Source organism: Cavia porcellus, unplaced genomic scaffold (assembly GCF_034190915.1).
Source record: "Cavia porcellus strain 051 isolate PalLab524CR breed Dunkin Hartley unplaced genomic scaffold, mCavPor4.1 scaffold_2, whole genome shotgun sequence".
Taxonomy (NCBI): Eukaryota; Metazoa; Chordata; class Mammalia; order Rodentia; family Caviidae; genus Cavia; species Cavia porcellus.
This window is the reverse complement of record NW_026947485.1, coordinates 75,750,166-75,767,124: the sequence shown is the minus strand read 5'-3', so window position 1 is coordinate 75,767,124 and position 16,959 is coordinate 75,750,166. Positions and strand designations below refer to the sequence as shown.

At 55.6% G+C, this 16,959-nt stretch overlaps 1 protein-coding gene across 1 annotated transcript; it reads right to left on the bottom strand.

Annotated features, from left to right (window-relative positions):
- Positions 1-1,012: 1,012 nt before the first annotated feature.
- Tlx1 (T cell leukemia homeobox 1) lies at positions 1,013-7,016 on the bottom strand. Its single transcript, XM_003475026.2, has 3 exons — positions 6,004-7,016; positions 4,191-4,392; positions 1,013-2,017 (listed from the first exon to the last, which is right to left on the bottom strand). The coding sequence occupies exons 1-3, from the start codon at positions 6,584-6,586 to the stop codon at positions 1,795-1,797; spliced, it is 1,008 nt and encodes a 335-aa protein (XP_003475074.2). The 5' UTR covers positions 6,587-7,016; the 3' UTR covers positions 1,013-1,794.
- Between the last annotated feature and the right edge of the window lie 9,943 nt (positions 7,017-16,959).

The window sequence follows — 16,959 nt, the reverse complement described above, 5'->3', positions numbered from 1 at the left end:
CAATTGGACTGAACTAATCCCTAAGCCACAGGTTCCGCAGATCCACCCGCATCCAGCTTCTTCGAGAAAAGAAGTCAAGTACCTCACTGCAGTTAGTCTGGTCAGGAGCGGATCCCCCATAGGCCAGGCTAACACTGGGAGCTGGAGAGTCCCACTGGGAGCACCAGAGAGAATCCTGGCTCTGATTCCTGGTCTGGTGAGCCACTGTCCCTGCAGCCTGCCAGAAATGGAGGACGCAGAGTCCCAGAACTCCTGGTACAGCAGGTTCCTCGTAGCACACTGCATCCCCACCTCTGATTCCGCCCTTGTCTATATTTTCACTGCAGAATTGTACTCACCCACCACCACCCATATCCACAGGGACAGCTCCCCAGTGACCATACCCCTCCCTACCTTCACTGCCCCAATTATGTCTCACACACACAAGTGCACGGCTCCCACCACAATGACACACAATCATAAACATTCACACATTTAACAAAAATAGACTCACAGAAAGGAGTATGTGCTTTCACAAATTCAGAAAATGGGTGACCAGTCACACAGAAAGCCCTGTCGGCACATGGTTACACACACACTGCCCTGAGTAACAGTTTCGACTTTCAGTTTAAACAGAAACAAGCATTTACATGCAAGAATTGCAAACCCAGTTGCACACTTAAACATAATCACAAACATTCACTATCAGTAACATCCTGATTGCCCATACTACTACAAACATACCACATGCTCACATACAACCCACAAACACTAGCAATTCTAGGGCAGGCTGCCCCTCTTCAAAGCCTGAGAGCGCTGCTCCCCAGTATCTTTTTTTTTTTTTTGTCTTTTTCCTTTTTATCAGTACCGGGGATCGAACTCACTACTGCCCGCTTGCAAGGCAGGCGCTAAACCCCCAGTTCATCTCTCTTACTGAGGCACCAGTGCTACCCCGGAAACTCCAGTTCCTCCAAACTCAAGTAGCAGCAAGATGTTAGGCTCGGCAAAGAGCAGGCAGCCCTGATTCTGGGTGTGAAGGGTTTTATTTTTCCACATAAATTACACAAGCACTTTATAAAATGGTACACAGAAAACACCTTATAAGTGCATAATTTAAACCCCCTCCCTTACAAACAGGATCTGGAGAATGGGTTGAGTTTGGGTGAAAACCTGTCTATCGTACCTGGGATGGAGGCCAGGTGAGGCTGTTGTGTGTCTTGGGCACTCTGTCACTCGTATTGGAGGGGACCATGCTGCTCAGAATGAGTATAGGTTACCCTCGGGCTGTGCCCAGTAGTGAGCGCCAGTAGTATCTAAGCCATGACCCTGTGTTGCAGGACACTCTGCCACAGGTCATCCTTTGTGGTTCTGGGGTGACATGGGGGGGACAATGACAACACCTTTGCATGGGTGCCTGGTGCAGATGCTGAGTGGGACACCATGGGCTTCTCAGAGCAGCCGTGGGAATCCCAGAAACCCTTCCACCACTATGCCCTCACCTCTTGGTCCCTGTGAAAACCAGAATGAAAGGAAATGCAGGAAAGCCGAGGGGCTCTGAACGGTTTCAGCAGGCATGGGATGTGTAGGCTCCTGGGCAGGCATGTCGTGTCCCTGTCCCCAGCACTCTTTCCTTGACTTCCACTGAGGCAGATCTGCAGTGGCAGTGGCGATGGTGGTGGCAGGAGTGTGAGGCTGGTGCAAGGGCTCTGAGTTCCCCTCCTTCTCAAAGGAGAGAAATGGGGACAGTCTTGGCCCTGGGGCCTCAGGACCTCTCACTTGGCCTGAGGTCCCCTTGGGTGCCTGGACAAGCTAAGCTCACTCGCAGGCTGATGCCACCGATGTAACACTGGTGATCTTGGTGGAGTCGTCAGACCAGGGCTGCAGGTTCTGCAGGGCGAAGAGCGAAGAGTTGTGCACGCACAGGGGGTCGGCTGGCAGCGGCTGGGCCAGGCTTTTCTGGAAGGCTTCCTGCTGCAGCTGCAGGAGGATGCGATTTGCCTGCTGCCTCTCGGCCTCCCGTTCCTCCGCAGTCTGCCGCCTGCACAAGGGCAACAAGCGTTACTTCGGGCACCTACTCACCCCCTCCCGAAGGGTGGGCAGGGATCCTTGTCGACATCGCTCCTGTTTTGCTGGTCCCATCACCAGTTTGGGGCCCATTAGCTCAGACCCTCTTCGAGAGGGTCCTAGACTCTCACAGAGTCTGGGAACCCCCAAAGTGGACACAGCTGAGGTGTCCCAGAGGGTATACAGCCATGGGAAAGCCTGCTAGGCTCAAACTAGGTCTCCCTGGCCGCCACCTCACGGGCAGCTGGTGTAGGCCTGCCCCTCTCCAGCCCTCAAGAACAGGGCGCAGAGGCAAGGGTCAGCAGCTAGCCCTGCCTCATTTCCTCGGCGAATCTCTCCCAGGGCCCGGACCTCCTGTTCCAACCCCATGCCCTGCTGGGACTCCCACCAGTACCAGCTTCCTCCGACAAGGAGGAGGAGGTGATCTGGCCTGCCCGGACTCAATTATTCCACTTAATGCTTTCCCTCCACCCTGTCAACTGAGATCAAACGTCTGTCTCTAAGGTGGACAGACCTAATGGGAGCCCCCGGGGCCTCCAGAAGCAATTTGTTGACGATCGATCGATGAAGATGCTTCGCGAAGAATAGGAGGGCGACAACCAGCGGCCGCCTGCCAGGCCTTTACACCCGAGTATCTCTCCGCCTCTCATCTTTCCTCCTTCCCTGCACTTCAAACTGCACGAATGTTTCCCTTCCACCGAGCTCCTATCTTTCTTTAGTTTTCTCTCATCGCTGCCCCCTTAGTTCTCTCCAAAGTAAGAGAATTCGTTTGAAACGAAAATGTTGGTTTTATCTCAAGGAATTTGAAGAGCAAGAAAAAAGAAAAAAAGAAAATGTTGGTTTTAATCATCTGAAGCTTTCCTTTAGGACACATACGATTTCTTCGGTCTGGCTTTTTTTTTTTTTTTTTTTTTTTTTTTTGCAGGAAAGGGGAATCTACCTTTGTCTCTATTCTTTGTGTTTCAATTTCTGTTTGCCTGCGGCAGCCTTTCTGTAAACCCTGGAGGGAGGAGGCTGGTTTGCTACTCTCCTTCCCTAGGCCGCACTCCAAATAAATCTTGAAAATACCAGCGACCCCTCCTGCCTGGCCGCCTTGCGCTCTCTTTCTTACCAGTTTCCAAAGGGCTGGAGCCGCGTTCCCCGCCCCTTCCCCGGCAGCAGGAATGCTGGTGGGGGGCGGTAGACTTGCGGGGCTGCCGCTTCCTTTGTGGCCCCGAAGGCGGAATCCTAGGCAGATTCCTAGCCTTCATTCAGAAAAAGAGGAAACTCCAATTCCTTCCTCCTGCCCCAGGCCCGCCCGGCCCGGCACCGAAGACTTCTTCAGACTCTCGAGCCCCCTCTCCCCCAAGGCATGTGCGTGTGTGTGTGTGTGTGTGTGTGTGTGTGTGTGTGTGTGTGTGGTGTGGCATCAAGGGTGAATACCCGGGGAGGGGGGTGCTGGGATGCCCCTGGGCAGGCGCTCAGGCGTGCACAGAGCGGGCTGCTTACGAGTGCGTGAGGGTAGGAGAGAGCCAAAAGCGAAACCTGGAGGTAAAGGTACACGTATGTGAATAAACAAAACTGAGTGTGTATTAAGTGTAGCTCTCACAACGGGAGGGAAAATGCCTCTCACACACACCCATCTGCTCCTAATTGATCCCTTTTTCAGTGGGACTCGTGAAACCCCGCCACAGCCGGCGCGGATTGATTTTGCCCTCTCCGACCGCGGGGATCTTGTGCAGTGGCCGGGCGCCTGGGGAGCAGCGGCCAAGGGGCCCAGCCTGGGGCCCGGCGTGCTGCGGATCGCTGGAGCACAAGGCGCAGGCATCCTGCCTGCGGACCTCCAGGACAGAGGAGGGTCTCCCGGTAAACGCAGATTTGAGCTCCCCCGCCCCCACCCCGTGAACCTAGAAGTCGGGATCCCACAGTGTGCTACACACCTGTGTGCCCAAGTGGCAGAAGAGACCAGATGCATCTACACAGGCGATGTGTTGTTCCGAAAGCCCTGAAACCTCTGGGGACAAAGGGTTTTCCAGCCCCACCCAGCCATGACTGCTTCCAGCTCCCCAAAAGCTTTGCAGGAGCCCTCTCCGGATGAGCAGAGGACTAGCGCGGCAAGGTGTGTGCACTCTCAAGAGAGGCCGAGCAGCCCGGGCCTGCGTGCTCACCTCCACTTCGTCCGCCGGTTTTGGAACCAGGTTTTCACTTGAGCGTCGGTCATTTTGAGCGCCTTGGCCAGCGCAGCGCGCTCGGCCGAAGCCAGATACTTCTGGCGGTGGAAGCGCTTCTCCAGCTCGCAGATCTGCAGGCGCGTAAAGGAGGTGCGTGGCTTCTTCTTCTTGGGGGGCGTCCGGTTCTGATAGGGGTGACCTATACGACGTGTTACAGTGAAGGGTGAGAGGGCCACTGGAGCGGGAGACAGACAGACGGCAGAGGCAAGCGGCAGAGCGTCAGGAGGTGTCCCAAGCCCGACACCCGCGAGTAGGCAAGCACACTGGCGGGACCCCTAAGAAAGGCCTTGCTCCTCCCAGCAGCCCTCGCTCTAAACCCGAGGCATGGAAGGGCCTCCTCCAGGCCTAGACTTTCACTGTGCCCTCCTTTTAGCCTCCCTAACCCGCCTGAGGCTCCCGTCCTGCTCCCCTTCAGTTCCTCCGTACAGTGTAAAAGGCAGAGTCACCAAGGCCTCTGACTCCAGGTCCAGACCTGCACCCCCAATTAGAGCCCTACAATATACAACAGGAGCAGGCCTGCAAAGTGTGTGTGCCACCCGACCGGCAGGCACACCTAGGGGAGCCAGGCACAGGCACACGGGGCCACAATCATACCCTCCCTCAGAACCCCATTCTGGCTGGAAACCCAGAGTAGGCCCAGTGCAGAGTACCTTACAGGTGCGTGCTCACACACATGCACACACACACCAGCACCAGAATCAGGGTAGCGCCTGGGGCCTAGAGCAGCTCCTGGTGTGCCTTGGGGTCATCTAGCTGAGGCTAGCGGTAAGCTTTGGCTCTCTCCACAGCTGCATGCACCACACACACACACACACACACACACACACACACACACACACACAGAGTCGCACACCCCTTTCACAGTTGGGCCCTGGCCCCCAGCTCCGAGGAGCCTAGCATTGGCTGTGCCTCCTGCCACCCCTCTCCTAGGCCCAGTTGGTGAACCCACACGCAATTCCCGGTAGCTTCCCAGCGGGGCAGGATAATCTTGGAAGAGTATGGTCTCACATCCGGGGAAAGTGCGGGGAGAGGGCAGTGCGGACCTGGAGAAGAGGCGGGGATGCACGCCTAGAGCGGAAGGTGCGGAGGGGAGCCGGGAGCGCCGGCCTAGCGAAGAAACTGTCGCTACCGCGGGCGCACTCATCCTCCAGCCGCTGCGGATCACTGGCCTGTGGTGCATTATTCGCCCCGAAGATGCCAGCCCAGCCGAGCAGGGACAGAACTCAAATAAGGTTCGCGGTGCCAGGCAGCTCGGCGCTCAGCGCTCGGAGCCCACAGTCCGGGAAGGTGCGTCCAGCACGCCAGGTCCCGGAGCTCAGAGGAGAAGCGTAGGCCAGGAGCCCGTTCCTCTCTTGCATTAGATCCAGGGCCTCACTACTTCATCAGAAAACGCCAGCCGGGAGGGAAGGGACTTTTTTTTCAGCACACCTCTTTCTCTGAGATCTCTGAGCCTCAAGTATTGACGGAAAGTGTCGCTGAAGCTATGGCCCTCTTCCTGCCGTCCGAGTTGGCCCGGGATCCCGAGGGGACCAAGGATCGCATCTCTGAGCAGGGGTCCTACAGGAGCCACGAGGGGCCCAAGCTGCGAGAACTCTGGGAGCCCGGCGATCCTGGGGCGGGCTCCCAACTTGGGAGAACACCGAGGGGGCAGCCAGCGACCCGGCGCTCGGAGGGGGCTTCGTGGCCACCGGCGGAGAGGGAAACACAGAGCCCGGCCGCGGCCGGCCGCGGCGCGCGTGGGCCGACTCACCTGTGAACCTGTCCTTTGTGTATCTGCGGTTGCTCTCCATCCAGGGGAAGGTGAGGCCGGTGAGGTTGTTGACGCCAGGCACGGCGGGCACGGCGGGCACGGTGGGCACGGTGGGCAAGCCGGCGGCCAGGGGCTGGGGATGGGCCGCGGCTCCGGCCAGGGGCCTGTGCGCTGGCACCCTGATCACTCCCGTGGCGCTCAGCGCGCCGCCGCCGCCACCGCCGCCCGCGGGCCCGGGGCCGCCGGCCAAGGCCATGTTCACGTTGTAGGAGCCGGCCAGCGGGCCCATGCTGCAGGCGCCGCCGCCTCCAGGGGGGCCTCCCGGGGGGCCGCCGGCCGGGCCGCCCGCGCCGTAGGCCCCCGCGCCCCCGGCCGCCGCCCCGGCAGCAGAGCCCCCGCCGCCACCGCCGCCGTAAGTGTAGGCGCCGCCGACCAGGCAGCCGAGGCCATATTCTCCGTCCTGCAGGCGCGACGCGGGCCCCATGCAGCCGCCCTGGTCCGGACTGTTGAGGATCTGGTCAATGCCGAAGCTGATGGGCTCCGCGTGGCCCGGGTGGAGGTGGTGCGGACCCAGGTGCTCCATGCCGCCCCCTCCCGCCCCCGTCCCCGTCCCCCGGGGGCCGGGGCGGCGGCGCGCGCGGTGCGGGCTTCTCAGGTAGCGAGCGGGGCGCGGAGGCGACGAGGACGGTGCTCGGGGCTGCGCCCAGACTTAGAGGCGAAGGGCGCAGAAGGGCTAAAGTCGGGGGAGGGGAGGGAGAGGGGAGCCGTATTCTTCCCCGCTCCGGGTTCTCCTTCCCCTCTCCAGTTGCTCGCGAGCTGTTGACTCTGGGACATCAATCACCCGGCGAAAAAGCCCTACGCGAGCGAGCCTCGCCGTTTCGGCCGGGTCTCTCCATTGGCTGTGCGCGAGAGGAGCGGGGTGAATGACGGCGCCGGGAGGGGGAGGGGGAGGCCAGGAGCCCAGACAGATGCCGGAGCCAGAGCCTGCGCTCGCTGAGAGGCCGGAGAGGAGACTCCAGCAGCCCCTGCAGAGAGACACGAGGGAAATAGCAAGAGGCTTAAAATGAGAAAGAAAAAAGAACAAGAACGGGGACCGGCCAGTCCAGAGATGGACAGCCAACCCAAAGAGGGGAACGTTAGCTGCCCCCTCCTTTTGGACTATGCCAAAGCAAGCCATCCTGTCAGGCCTCTAGGGACAGGTGTCCTGCCCAACTGGAGAATCTCCCCAAGGGCTTACCTGGGAAGCACCTGTCACTCAACTAGGCGATTTACTCCAACTTCAAGTCCAGCTTGTTAAAAAGCAGAAGACTGTCTACTCCGCAGGTATGGAGCCCAGGCCCCGAGGCGGGACGGTGAGTTCAGGCTTGTCCTTCTCTAAAACAGGACCTGTGAACAATCAGCTGTGTGCTGCTGTTATAAAACCCCAGCAAGCACTCAACTCAGGCACTTTAGAGAAATTAAGAACAGGAAGACTTCCTGAAAGGCAGGCCCAAATCTAGGATTTGGCTCAGGGCTTATTGCCAGAGTGCCCAGTGCTCAAGACACCCTTTTCCTCTAGGTAAACAGAAGTAGTTCCTGCAGTGTTCGGATGACTCCATCCTGCTCCCTTTGCTTTCCACCTAGCAACCAGCGCAGGGGTGGCTCTTCTGAGCAAGATGGCTATAACTACTGTGAAGGGAAGGAGTCATTTTATTACCTTTGGAATCTTGGGGAGGAAGTCTAGGGGCTTAAGATACAGGGGCTGTGGCTGGTGGGGCTAGAACCAGGGAAGTGCAAATGCAGGCCTTTCCAAAATTCTGTCTGTGGCTGCCTGGCTAGAGCCCAAGAAAAAAAGGAGGAAACTCCCTTTTTCTGCTTCCTCTCTCCTCCCTGTCCAGCAGGGGAAGGTCTTCTCTCCTCTAGGAGCCAAGCTTTGCCAATGCCATGGGGTATCATTACTGATCTATTTCTGGTTAGTTTCAAGCTCCACCTTTGGAGAGTGCCCTCTCTACCAGGCAAGATGCTAGAATGTACAGGCTCAGGGTTCTGTTTACCAGGTCTCACTGTAACCTGGTCTGGCTGGGTCTGGCACCTCCACTTGAAGAGATCTCCTAATCTCTGCTTTCTCCTCCTCCCAACACAACCCCAGCCAATGAAATATGCTCATGTTGGGTGACTAATGAATAAATGGTCCTTCCTTAAGAACTATCCAATGAGTACTTAGTGTGTGTCTAGCGCTATTCAAGGCACCTGAGGCCTAGCAGTGAACAAAAGTTCCCAGCCTCATAGAGCTTACATTCTGTACAGTGGTTCAGACAATAAACAAATTCAATAAGCCAGATGTTCGTACTATGGAGAACAATATAAACTCCATGCCAGCCCTTTGAGTATTATCCCTACTTTACAGATGGAAGGAAACGAGGCTTCAGAGAGGCTACAGTTGATATGGGTTAAGATAGAGCAGCTAGACTGAGCTTGCTTTGATGGATTGGCCTGGACACCTGCAGCTGACTGGAAGCCCTCTCTCTGCACAGGGAAGAGTTTGATCTCCTACTGGGACAAAGGAAGACATAAAGCTGGTGTTGGTCTGTAGACACTAGCAAGCTTAAGAGGGAAGAAGGAGGTTCACTGTCTTGCTAGTTTTCTCCTCCCTACCCGCCCAATCCAGATAGGAGCTCCGACCTTTGATTTCCAGAGCTTGCTTTAGAAATCACCTGAACCTGAATGAATCTCCTTCCTAAAAGAACTAAAGTAGAAATAAACATAAATGTGTACTAAGAAATCACTAGGTGCCAGGTACCACATCTCCTTTAAGACTCACACAGCCCTGTGAAGTTTGGAAAGATCCCAATTTTTGTCACTAATACAACTGAATGATGGCAGTGTTATCATAGAAGTGCAGACTGCTCCGTTATCTATCAATGAATGAACATCTAAAATGTGGGATACCCACACAGTGGAACATTACTCAGCCCTACAGACAAAAAGAAAGTGCTGGCTTGTGCTGCAGCACAGCTGAGCCTAGAAAACACCATGCTAAGTGAAGGAAGCCAGGCACAAAAGGCCAGTTATTCTATGTTTTCGTTTTTTATTCAGTGTCCAAGATGCACAAATCCATGGTGGCAGAAAACAGATTTGAGATCCCAGGGGCTGGGAGGAGAAGAACATGGGGAGTGACTCTTCTGGGGATGATGAAAGTGTGCTGAAACTGAATGGTGATGAGGGGTGTACCACATGTACACTTTTCGCTGCTGAATATTGTGGTGAGCTGTATCTCATCTTTAAAATAAGAAAAAAGATCCCTGTGGCCTTAGTCCTTTCTGGCTGAGCTTAGCCTGCTGCAGTTGGAACCCTGCATTTCCATGCCATCACCAGAATTCCTCTTCGCCACCCTTTGTGCCTCTGCCTGACCCCTCCTAACTCCTCAATCTGGCATGCCGGTGTCCAGGTTCCTGGGAGGAGGCTCTACTGGCAGAGGTTTCACCTTCTGGTGGCCCACTGAGATCCTCCAGGTCTTTTTAAAATCCAGCAGCACAGGGATGTCGTCTGTCCTTTTCTTCTGCCCTTTCCTGGACTCTCTTGCCTATTTGAGTCTACTTTTATTCCAATCCAATTCTGAGGTGCTGGGATTTTACAAGTCCACTTGGTTTTGGTTGACAATTGTCTTCCAATGGAGCACAGCCACTCTCTGTCCCCTCCTACAGTGATAGGTCATGATTGGTTGGGCTCTGGCCCCCCGAAGCTTTCCTGGATATGCCTGGATATAATCTGAATATGACCTGCAGGCTGAAAATTTTCTGAAATGGGGAAGGCCGAACAGCTTCTGTGCAGCAAAGCATCTGTGTGTCCAGTGCACTCAGCCTGCCCCCAGAACAGCCTTGCTGGGAACAGGATGGAGGGAAAAGAAGCAGGACTCAAACACATGAGCTGGCCCAGCAGCCTTCAACCTCAGGGATTGTCTTTCCTTTCGTGCTCCAATGATTCTGTTGTTTTGCTATCTCCACTTTACAGATGAAAAAACTGAGGTGCTGAAAGCTAGTAGGAAGGGGCAGAGACTGGTGCCCTACATTTCTGTTAGACTTTGTACACTAGAAGCTTCTTCCTCTACCCCAAGCTTGGCTCTTGCCTTGTCATAGTATGTTGCACACAGTCATCTAGGTGAGCCCCTCTCTCCTGTCCCAAGGCCACTTGGTAAGCTCCCCCAGCACCATCTCTCCAGCCTCTCAGAATACAGAAGTGCCTCCAATTAAAAGAGGACCAGCTGGGGCTGAGCCTGGGCTGGGGGAGGAGGAGAGGAAGCTGGAGGCTCCAGGGGGAGACCTCTTTGGATCCCACATACCCCCCTCACCCCCATGGGAGAGAACCCTGGGCCAGGGATGTCCTTTAGCTTAGGGGTATGTGTGGTAACTTAATTACTTTGTGTTTGTGGGCCTGTGTGTCTACCAGGGAGAAAGCCTGATGTGAAAGCCTGCATGACAGTAAGGGGGCGGGGCTGTGCAGATGTCCCAGGCAAGTCTTTAAGGAATAATTTTAGAAATTTGTTCCATGAATATTTATTGAGTGTCTGGTACACACTAGGCACTGTGTTAGGCTATTGGAATAGAACTGCAAGTGAAACACGTGTTGGTGAGAGGAAAGAGGGGTCTGCAAGTTTTCTAGGATTGCCACAAGGAGTGGAGGAGTTGGTGTGTCAGTATGAATGTAAATGAATGGGTGTTTTCAGGAACAGGATGAGAGTGTCTCTACAGCTGTTCTTCCTTAAGTGTGCGTGCCTGTGAAAGTGTGCAAATAACAAGATGTGTGTGCATCTGTGGGAGAGTGTCCTGTATTCCAGTATAGCCATCAGGGAAATGTGGGTTGGTGCATGTGGCTGGGGAGAGGAGACAGGGTAAGTCTACTGGGTATTGAGCAGAGAAAGGGCATCTCCTGAGAAATATGCAGGTGGTATATAACAAAGTGGCCCATGGTGAGGTCATGTGGGGTCTGCATTTCTAACACCCTCTTCCTCACCCACTTGTCTCCTTCCACTGAGGCAGGAGAAGCTGGTGACTCAGGGACTCAAAGGCCCAGCAAAGTGCATTCTCATCTTGGGGAGTGCTGCTGGGGCTTTGGTGTTCCTAAGGCCTAGATTAGGAAAGGAGACAGCCAGGAGGAGGTCAGACTGCTCCAGCCCACACAACTCAGTGACACTTCTTTGGGCCAGGGGATATTTTTAGGTTGCCCCATATGCTCCTACTCGCTCTCTTCTGTAAGAGACAGAAACCTCTCCAGTACTGGGGCATAGGTACACATGTCCCCAGTGGTGGAGTGACCTTGAGCAGTGAGAACAAAAGGACAGGACAGATTCTTCCCTGCTAGAGGCTATGCCTCTGTCACTTGCTATAGGAGACCAGAGAATTTCTCTTCCTCCCACCCAGTCCCATGATCTTGTGAAAGCTTCTGATATAGGTCCTTTCATCGTCCCTCAGCTTGTGAATGCCCCAGCAGCCCTGCATATGAAGCCAAGGCTCAGACCTCTCTCTTACCAGCTTCCTACCAAGGGAACTCCAGAGACTCTTGGGACCCACCACCCAGCCTGCATCTGGACAAAAATGCCTTTAACTAGGGAATCTCAGGTGCTGAGTCTCCTCCTAGGATGCCACAGCCCCAGCCAGCCAGGGTCAAGCAGGAGGTCAACTGAGAGAACCACAGGACCAAACTCCAAGGCTCTGCACTCCACGGACAGCTCCCCAAGCAGAGTTCAGTCCCCCACCCTGGACCCCAGGAGGGCAACTCAGCCTAGCACCCAGGACTAAATGCTGGCCTCTGATTTTCCTATCCTTGATGGCAGGTGAGCCCTGTATTCCACTGACCAGGTGATTATATCCTATGACTGGAGGAGTTTTGGCAACAGAGGGCACCTTGGGGACCTCCAGATGGAGAACAAGCTAGTAAGGGCCAGGGCCTGAGAACAACCGAGTCTTCCAGGAAGCACCCCACTTCTACTTCTGGGACCTCTTGGCTGGCAGACTCCCCTGATGGTCCACAGGGGAATTCTAGGTGTGCAGGCTCCCCAGCCCTACCAGCACCAAGTGAGCTTTCACTCTGGGGCACAGCCCTGCGGAGCCCAGACCTATCCATATTGCTCATTTCCTTCACCTGGGAGAGTGGCAGCCCGGCTTTGCCTCTGGTGGAGAGCACAGGCAGGTAGTGGTGCCAATCTCACCCCAGGTGCTGGGGCTGCTTGGTGTGGAGAGGTCTGGCTGTTTCTGGGTGCTCAAATCTCACTTTGCAAGCAGGGACCGGCTGTGCTGGAAGTGGAACGCAGGCCAAGAGGTTCCAGCCAGAGAGTGAGAGGCCTGGGCCTGATGGATCCAGAATGGTTCTCAAAGTAAATGAGCTGAGTCTGGAGTTTCGGTTTGCATTAAATCGCCAGGCTCCTCCTCCATCAGGAAGGGCTGAATCGGTGTAGCAGGAGGGGCAGTAGGGTCCCTGGCGGGCAGCGCTCCGGAGAGAACACAGACGGCCCTCTGGCCTGCGCTGGCAGGGCCACACCGCTCACGCGTAGACCTACGCTAACACACGCACACAAACACGCGGACACTCCCCGTGTGTCTCGCCAACCCCCCTCAGCCGGTCACACTGCGGGGCGGCTGCTAGCTCAGGCGGCGCAGCGCCGCCGGGGAACCACCGGACGAACCACGTTCTCCGGCCGCGCACACCGCCTGGCCGGGCCCAGCGCTGGGCTCCCGCGGCCCACGGGTGCACACGCCTGGCCCAGACGGCTCCCTCTCTGCCGCACTTCAGGCCCACAGGCCGTCCCTATTCCCCGCTTTCCCGGAGACCAGGGCCCTGAAGGGGGGTCGCAGGTGCCAGAGCGGGGTGGAGAGCCGAGCAGAGGGGCGGATCCATATGCATGCGCCCAGCACGAAGCGCAGCTGCCGGCCGGCGGCCCCGGACTCACGCAAGGCGGCGGCCGCCCAGCTAATTCAATTAGGTCCGACCGGCCCTGCCACCCGCGCGCCACCCGCGGCCGCTCTGCCTCCCGTCTCGGCCGCCGCAGGCACTCGCCAATGCCAAGGGACGGATAGAGTGAGCGAAGGAAGCGCTGCCGCCTGAGCCTGGCCGCAGGCGCCCGCCCCCCATAGTCCCATTGTCCCGCCGCACTGGGCGCTGATGGTCACCGACAGGCTAGGACTCGTGATTAATGGGCCTGCGGGAGGGGGATGACACGGGGAGGGGCCGTGGCCACCCTGCTTCCCGGTGCTCAGCTGCCCTGGGTTCAGGTGTCCCTTCTCCACTCTGGACTGGGGAATCAAGGGCGCAGCGGAGGAGAGGCCATGGCTGATAGGAATTAGACCCTGTGGGTTGGGAGCGAAGTGGGAGTATCGGGTGTGGAATGTGGGGGTGGGAAGGGTGCAGATGCATCCGGAGCGCCAAGCTTGTGCACAAGTGGGGCCTACTCTGGGGCCTCTGGACAGCTTCCGGGGCAGGAACGTGGAGTGGGTAGGGAGGAATGATTGAGGCGTGCAGTGAGATCAACGCCCTACCTTTGGGGCCCTCTGTCTCCAAGAGCAGGGAGCTGGGCCTGAGCTTAGCTGACAGGAAATCCTCCTCAGGCACCTGCCCCTCTGTCAGCTATATTTCCGTAGTCACCTCACCCATTTCAGTACCAGCCACACCTGGAGGCTCTGACTACAGAACCCTAGCATAGAAACTCCTCAGACATGGCTGGGAAGCAGCTCCTTTCTCTAGGTGACCTGTGACTGCAGGGGCAGAGCAAATCTGTGTCTGTCCCACTCCTAAACTACAAGTTTCCTGAAACTCATGCTAGCAGACTGAGGTCCCAGTTTGTCTTTCAACCCTGAAACCCACCTGTAGGTGCCCTAACAGTGAATACACCTCCCTGGCAGTGGAGACCAGGCTGTGCAGTTTGGGCAGGCACATTGTGCCTGCCACCCTCTGGGCAAGCAAGAGACTTGCTTAAGATATCCCGAGTCAGGAGGAGGTCCCAGAAGGGCCAAAGAAGCTACCATCCAGGACCCTAGGGCTACAATGGGCTTTGGGGACCACTCTGGAGACAGTCCCATGCCAGGACCCCAGCTCCCTCTTCCCTGTCTCCTGCTCTGTGTTCCCTACCACTAGCTCTGCTTAACCCAGGTTATGCAGAAGAGTGAGCCCCTCTCTCCCTCCCTTTGTTCAGTTTTGTATTAGGTTTGCCTCCTGGCAAAAGAAGTTCCACCTAAGGACAGAGGTGAAGCTGGTCGGTAGTCTTGCGCCCAGCAGAAGGGCCCAGTGTGCCTGCCAGGTGCATGCCAAGGGTAGCAGTACCTGCTGCCCCTGCTGACCCCACCTGGACTGCTGCTCCAGGCCCCAGAAAGATTGAAGGGAGAGCTCTGAGGGAGGGCAGCCAGTGGGGCCACTCAGAACCACAGACAGCAACACTGGCCAGCTGGCAAACTGTGGCCTAGACCTATAGCCACACAAAATTCTCTGGGACTTTTACTGCTGCACAGAGATAAGCAGTGACATTCCCTTCTCCCCTTTCATAAATATTGCATCTTCCCAATGCAATTACAGGAGACTGAACGGCATGAGCGTTTACTAAATAAGATTATGGGGTGATGCTAATGCAGTTTATGTCTACGCTCTGACACCAGGCAAACTCCCTATTAATAACCTCTCAATGAGGTGCGAGGCTGGGATCCAAAGCCTGCAGTTACCTGGTGACCCACTCAGTGAGAATGGTCCTGGGGCAGCTGCCCCCACTTTGGGGGTGCTGATTAGCCTGCACCCTTATCTGCTGGTGGTGAGGGCCTGGAGTTCCCTTGCAGACCTCTTCCGAGAGGTGGCTTTGCCCAAGAGAGGAGCCTCATGAATGTCCCCTTCTCTGCCATTGTATTTCTATTGCAGGGAAATTCAGTCCCAGCTCATGCCTACCCTCTCTCCTGAATCCATCCCCCGGGATTCCCTCTGTCTTCCGCTGATTTGGACTGGGTCTGTCTTTCCCAGCTTAGGAAATCATGGCTCTGCACTTTCTACAGGGGAGAAGCCCAAAGGCTGTCTCTCCATTTGAGGCTCATAACTGACGAGCTTTCTGTGTCACTCAGTCTCCCTCCATGGTCACTGCCTACCGCTAACTCAGTGGTGTCGGGATGGATATAAATCCTCACACCTTCCCCAACCCCTGTTGCAAAGCCCTAGCAATTCCTCTCACCCCCCATCCTCAAAAAAAAAAAAAAATTCCCCTTCCTACTCTTACTTCATGACTACCTCAAAGCCCTACCTGTCCTGACTCTCTTGAGTCTTCCCAAGTGGATAATAGTGTAATGTGCTTCTGAAATTCTGTGTGTGTGTGTGTGTGTGTGTGTGTGTGTGTGTGGTCAGAGATCTGAAGCACAGAGAGATGAGCTGGAGGCCCTGGCCTGCTGGGCTTATGTGAAGGTGAACAGATCAGTTAACTCCTCTGACCTTTACTTCTCTTGTTTATGGAAGAGCATAGGAGAGTCTGCCCTCTAGTTCATCCAGCCCTGTCAGAATCCATACAAAGATGAAACAATGTTGACATTTATGCAAAATGTGTTTGGTTCCTCATCCTGCTGGTCGGGGAGCCTCTGGAATTGAAAGCTGTCCAGGCCCACTCCCCGGATGACTTACCCAGACAGAGCAGATGCCCTCACTGCCTGCCTGACTGCCTGGAAACCTGCATAGGGGCCCAGAGAGGGCAGGGCCAAAGCAGCAGCAGCAGCACCTGGAAAAATAGGACATTGTGTGGCAGAAAAGTGCAGACAGACCTTCAAGGTCAGGAGAGTCTGTGCCTGCCTCCAGCCCTGGCCTAGTGCCCTGGTCACTACCAACTCTGATACTCCTCAGCCTTCACGTGAGCAGACAGTTCTGCCCAAGGCCCTCAGGAATGAGGCCAAGAAAGGGTTAGGGGGCTGCAGTCTCAGCAAAAGCAGCCTTGCCTCAGAGAGAGCCTCCCTCCTCCCTTCCCCCTCCTCCTTGTCCCTCTGAAGTCAGCGAGTCCCTCCCACAGCTTCTGGGAGGAGGGGGCTTTTCACCCAGGGAAGGGGGGGGGTAAGGAGCACTGGCCTGGCTATTTTGTGGGCGGGCATCCTGAAGCTCATGCCAGTGCCTCCCTCCTCTTTACCAGCCTCACAGAGGCCATAGGGTCTGTGGGAACAGATTGTCAGGTTGGGCACAAAGAGCACGTTACATAGTGCTCAGTCAACCCCTTGCTCCTGAACAGCGATGACAACAGGTTAGGTCAGCGTGCTCTTGTGCTGACCCCAGCTGTCACTCTCCGGGCTGCAAGGAGCTTTGGAGAATGCTGTGTACCTGTCGGAATCTATCTACAACTTTTTCTTTTCAAGAACCAGAGATTGAACTCAGGACCATCTCACTGAGTTTTATTCCCAGCCCTTTCAATTTTTTTCTAAGATAGGGTTTCACTAAGTGACTGAGTTGCCCAGGCTGAGCCTGGATTTACGATCCTTCTGCCTCAGCCTCTCGACAGACTGGGGATACCAACAGGTACCACCAGGCCTGGCTGTCTGGGACATTTCTGATTTACCATAACATAACATCCCTTTGCTTTTCCTGAAGCTTCAGACCTGATCCTCTTTTCTTAGTATTCTCGGTACAAAGACCTTCCTAACCAGTTCTTTTATACAACTTGTGTGTGAGTACACAAGCACACTCACACAAGTCACACACAGAAGACTAAACAGAGACCTCACTCTCAGATGTTTACATATGAGTTGTTTTTCTCCCCCTACTTGGGATTAAACCTAGGGCCTTCGTGTGTGCTGCATCCTCAGCCCTTTTTGTTTTCTTTTGAGACAGGATCTCACTAAATCATTAAGCTGCTCAGGCTGAGCTGGAACTGGCTGTCCTCCTGCTTTGGCCTCCTGTAGTGCTGGGGTTCCAGGTATACACCCCCACGTCCGGATTATATGTGAACCCTTGAGCACAGCCCTGAGCTGTCACTGAAGTTGT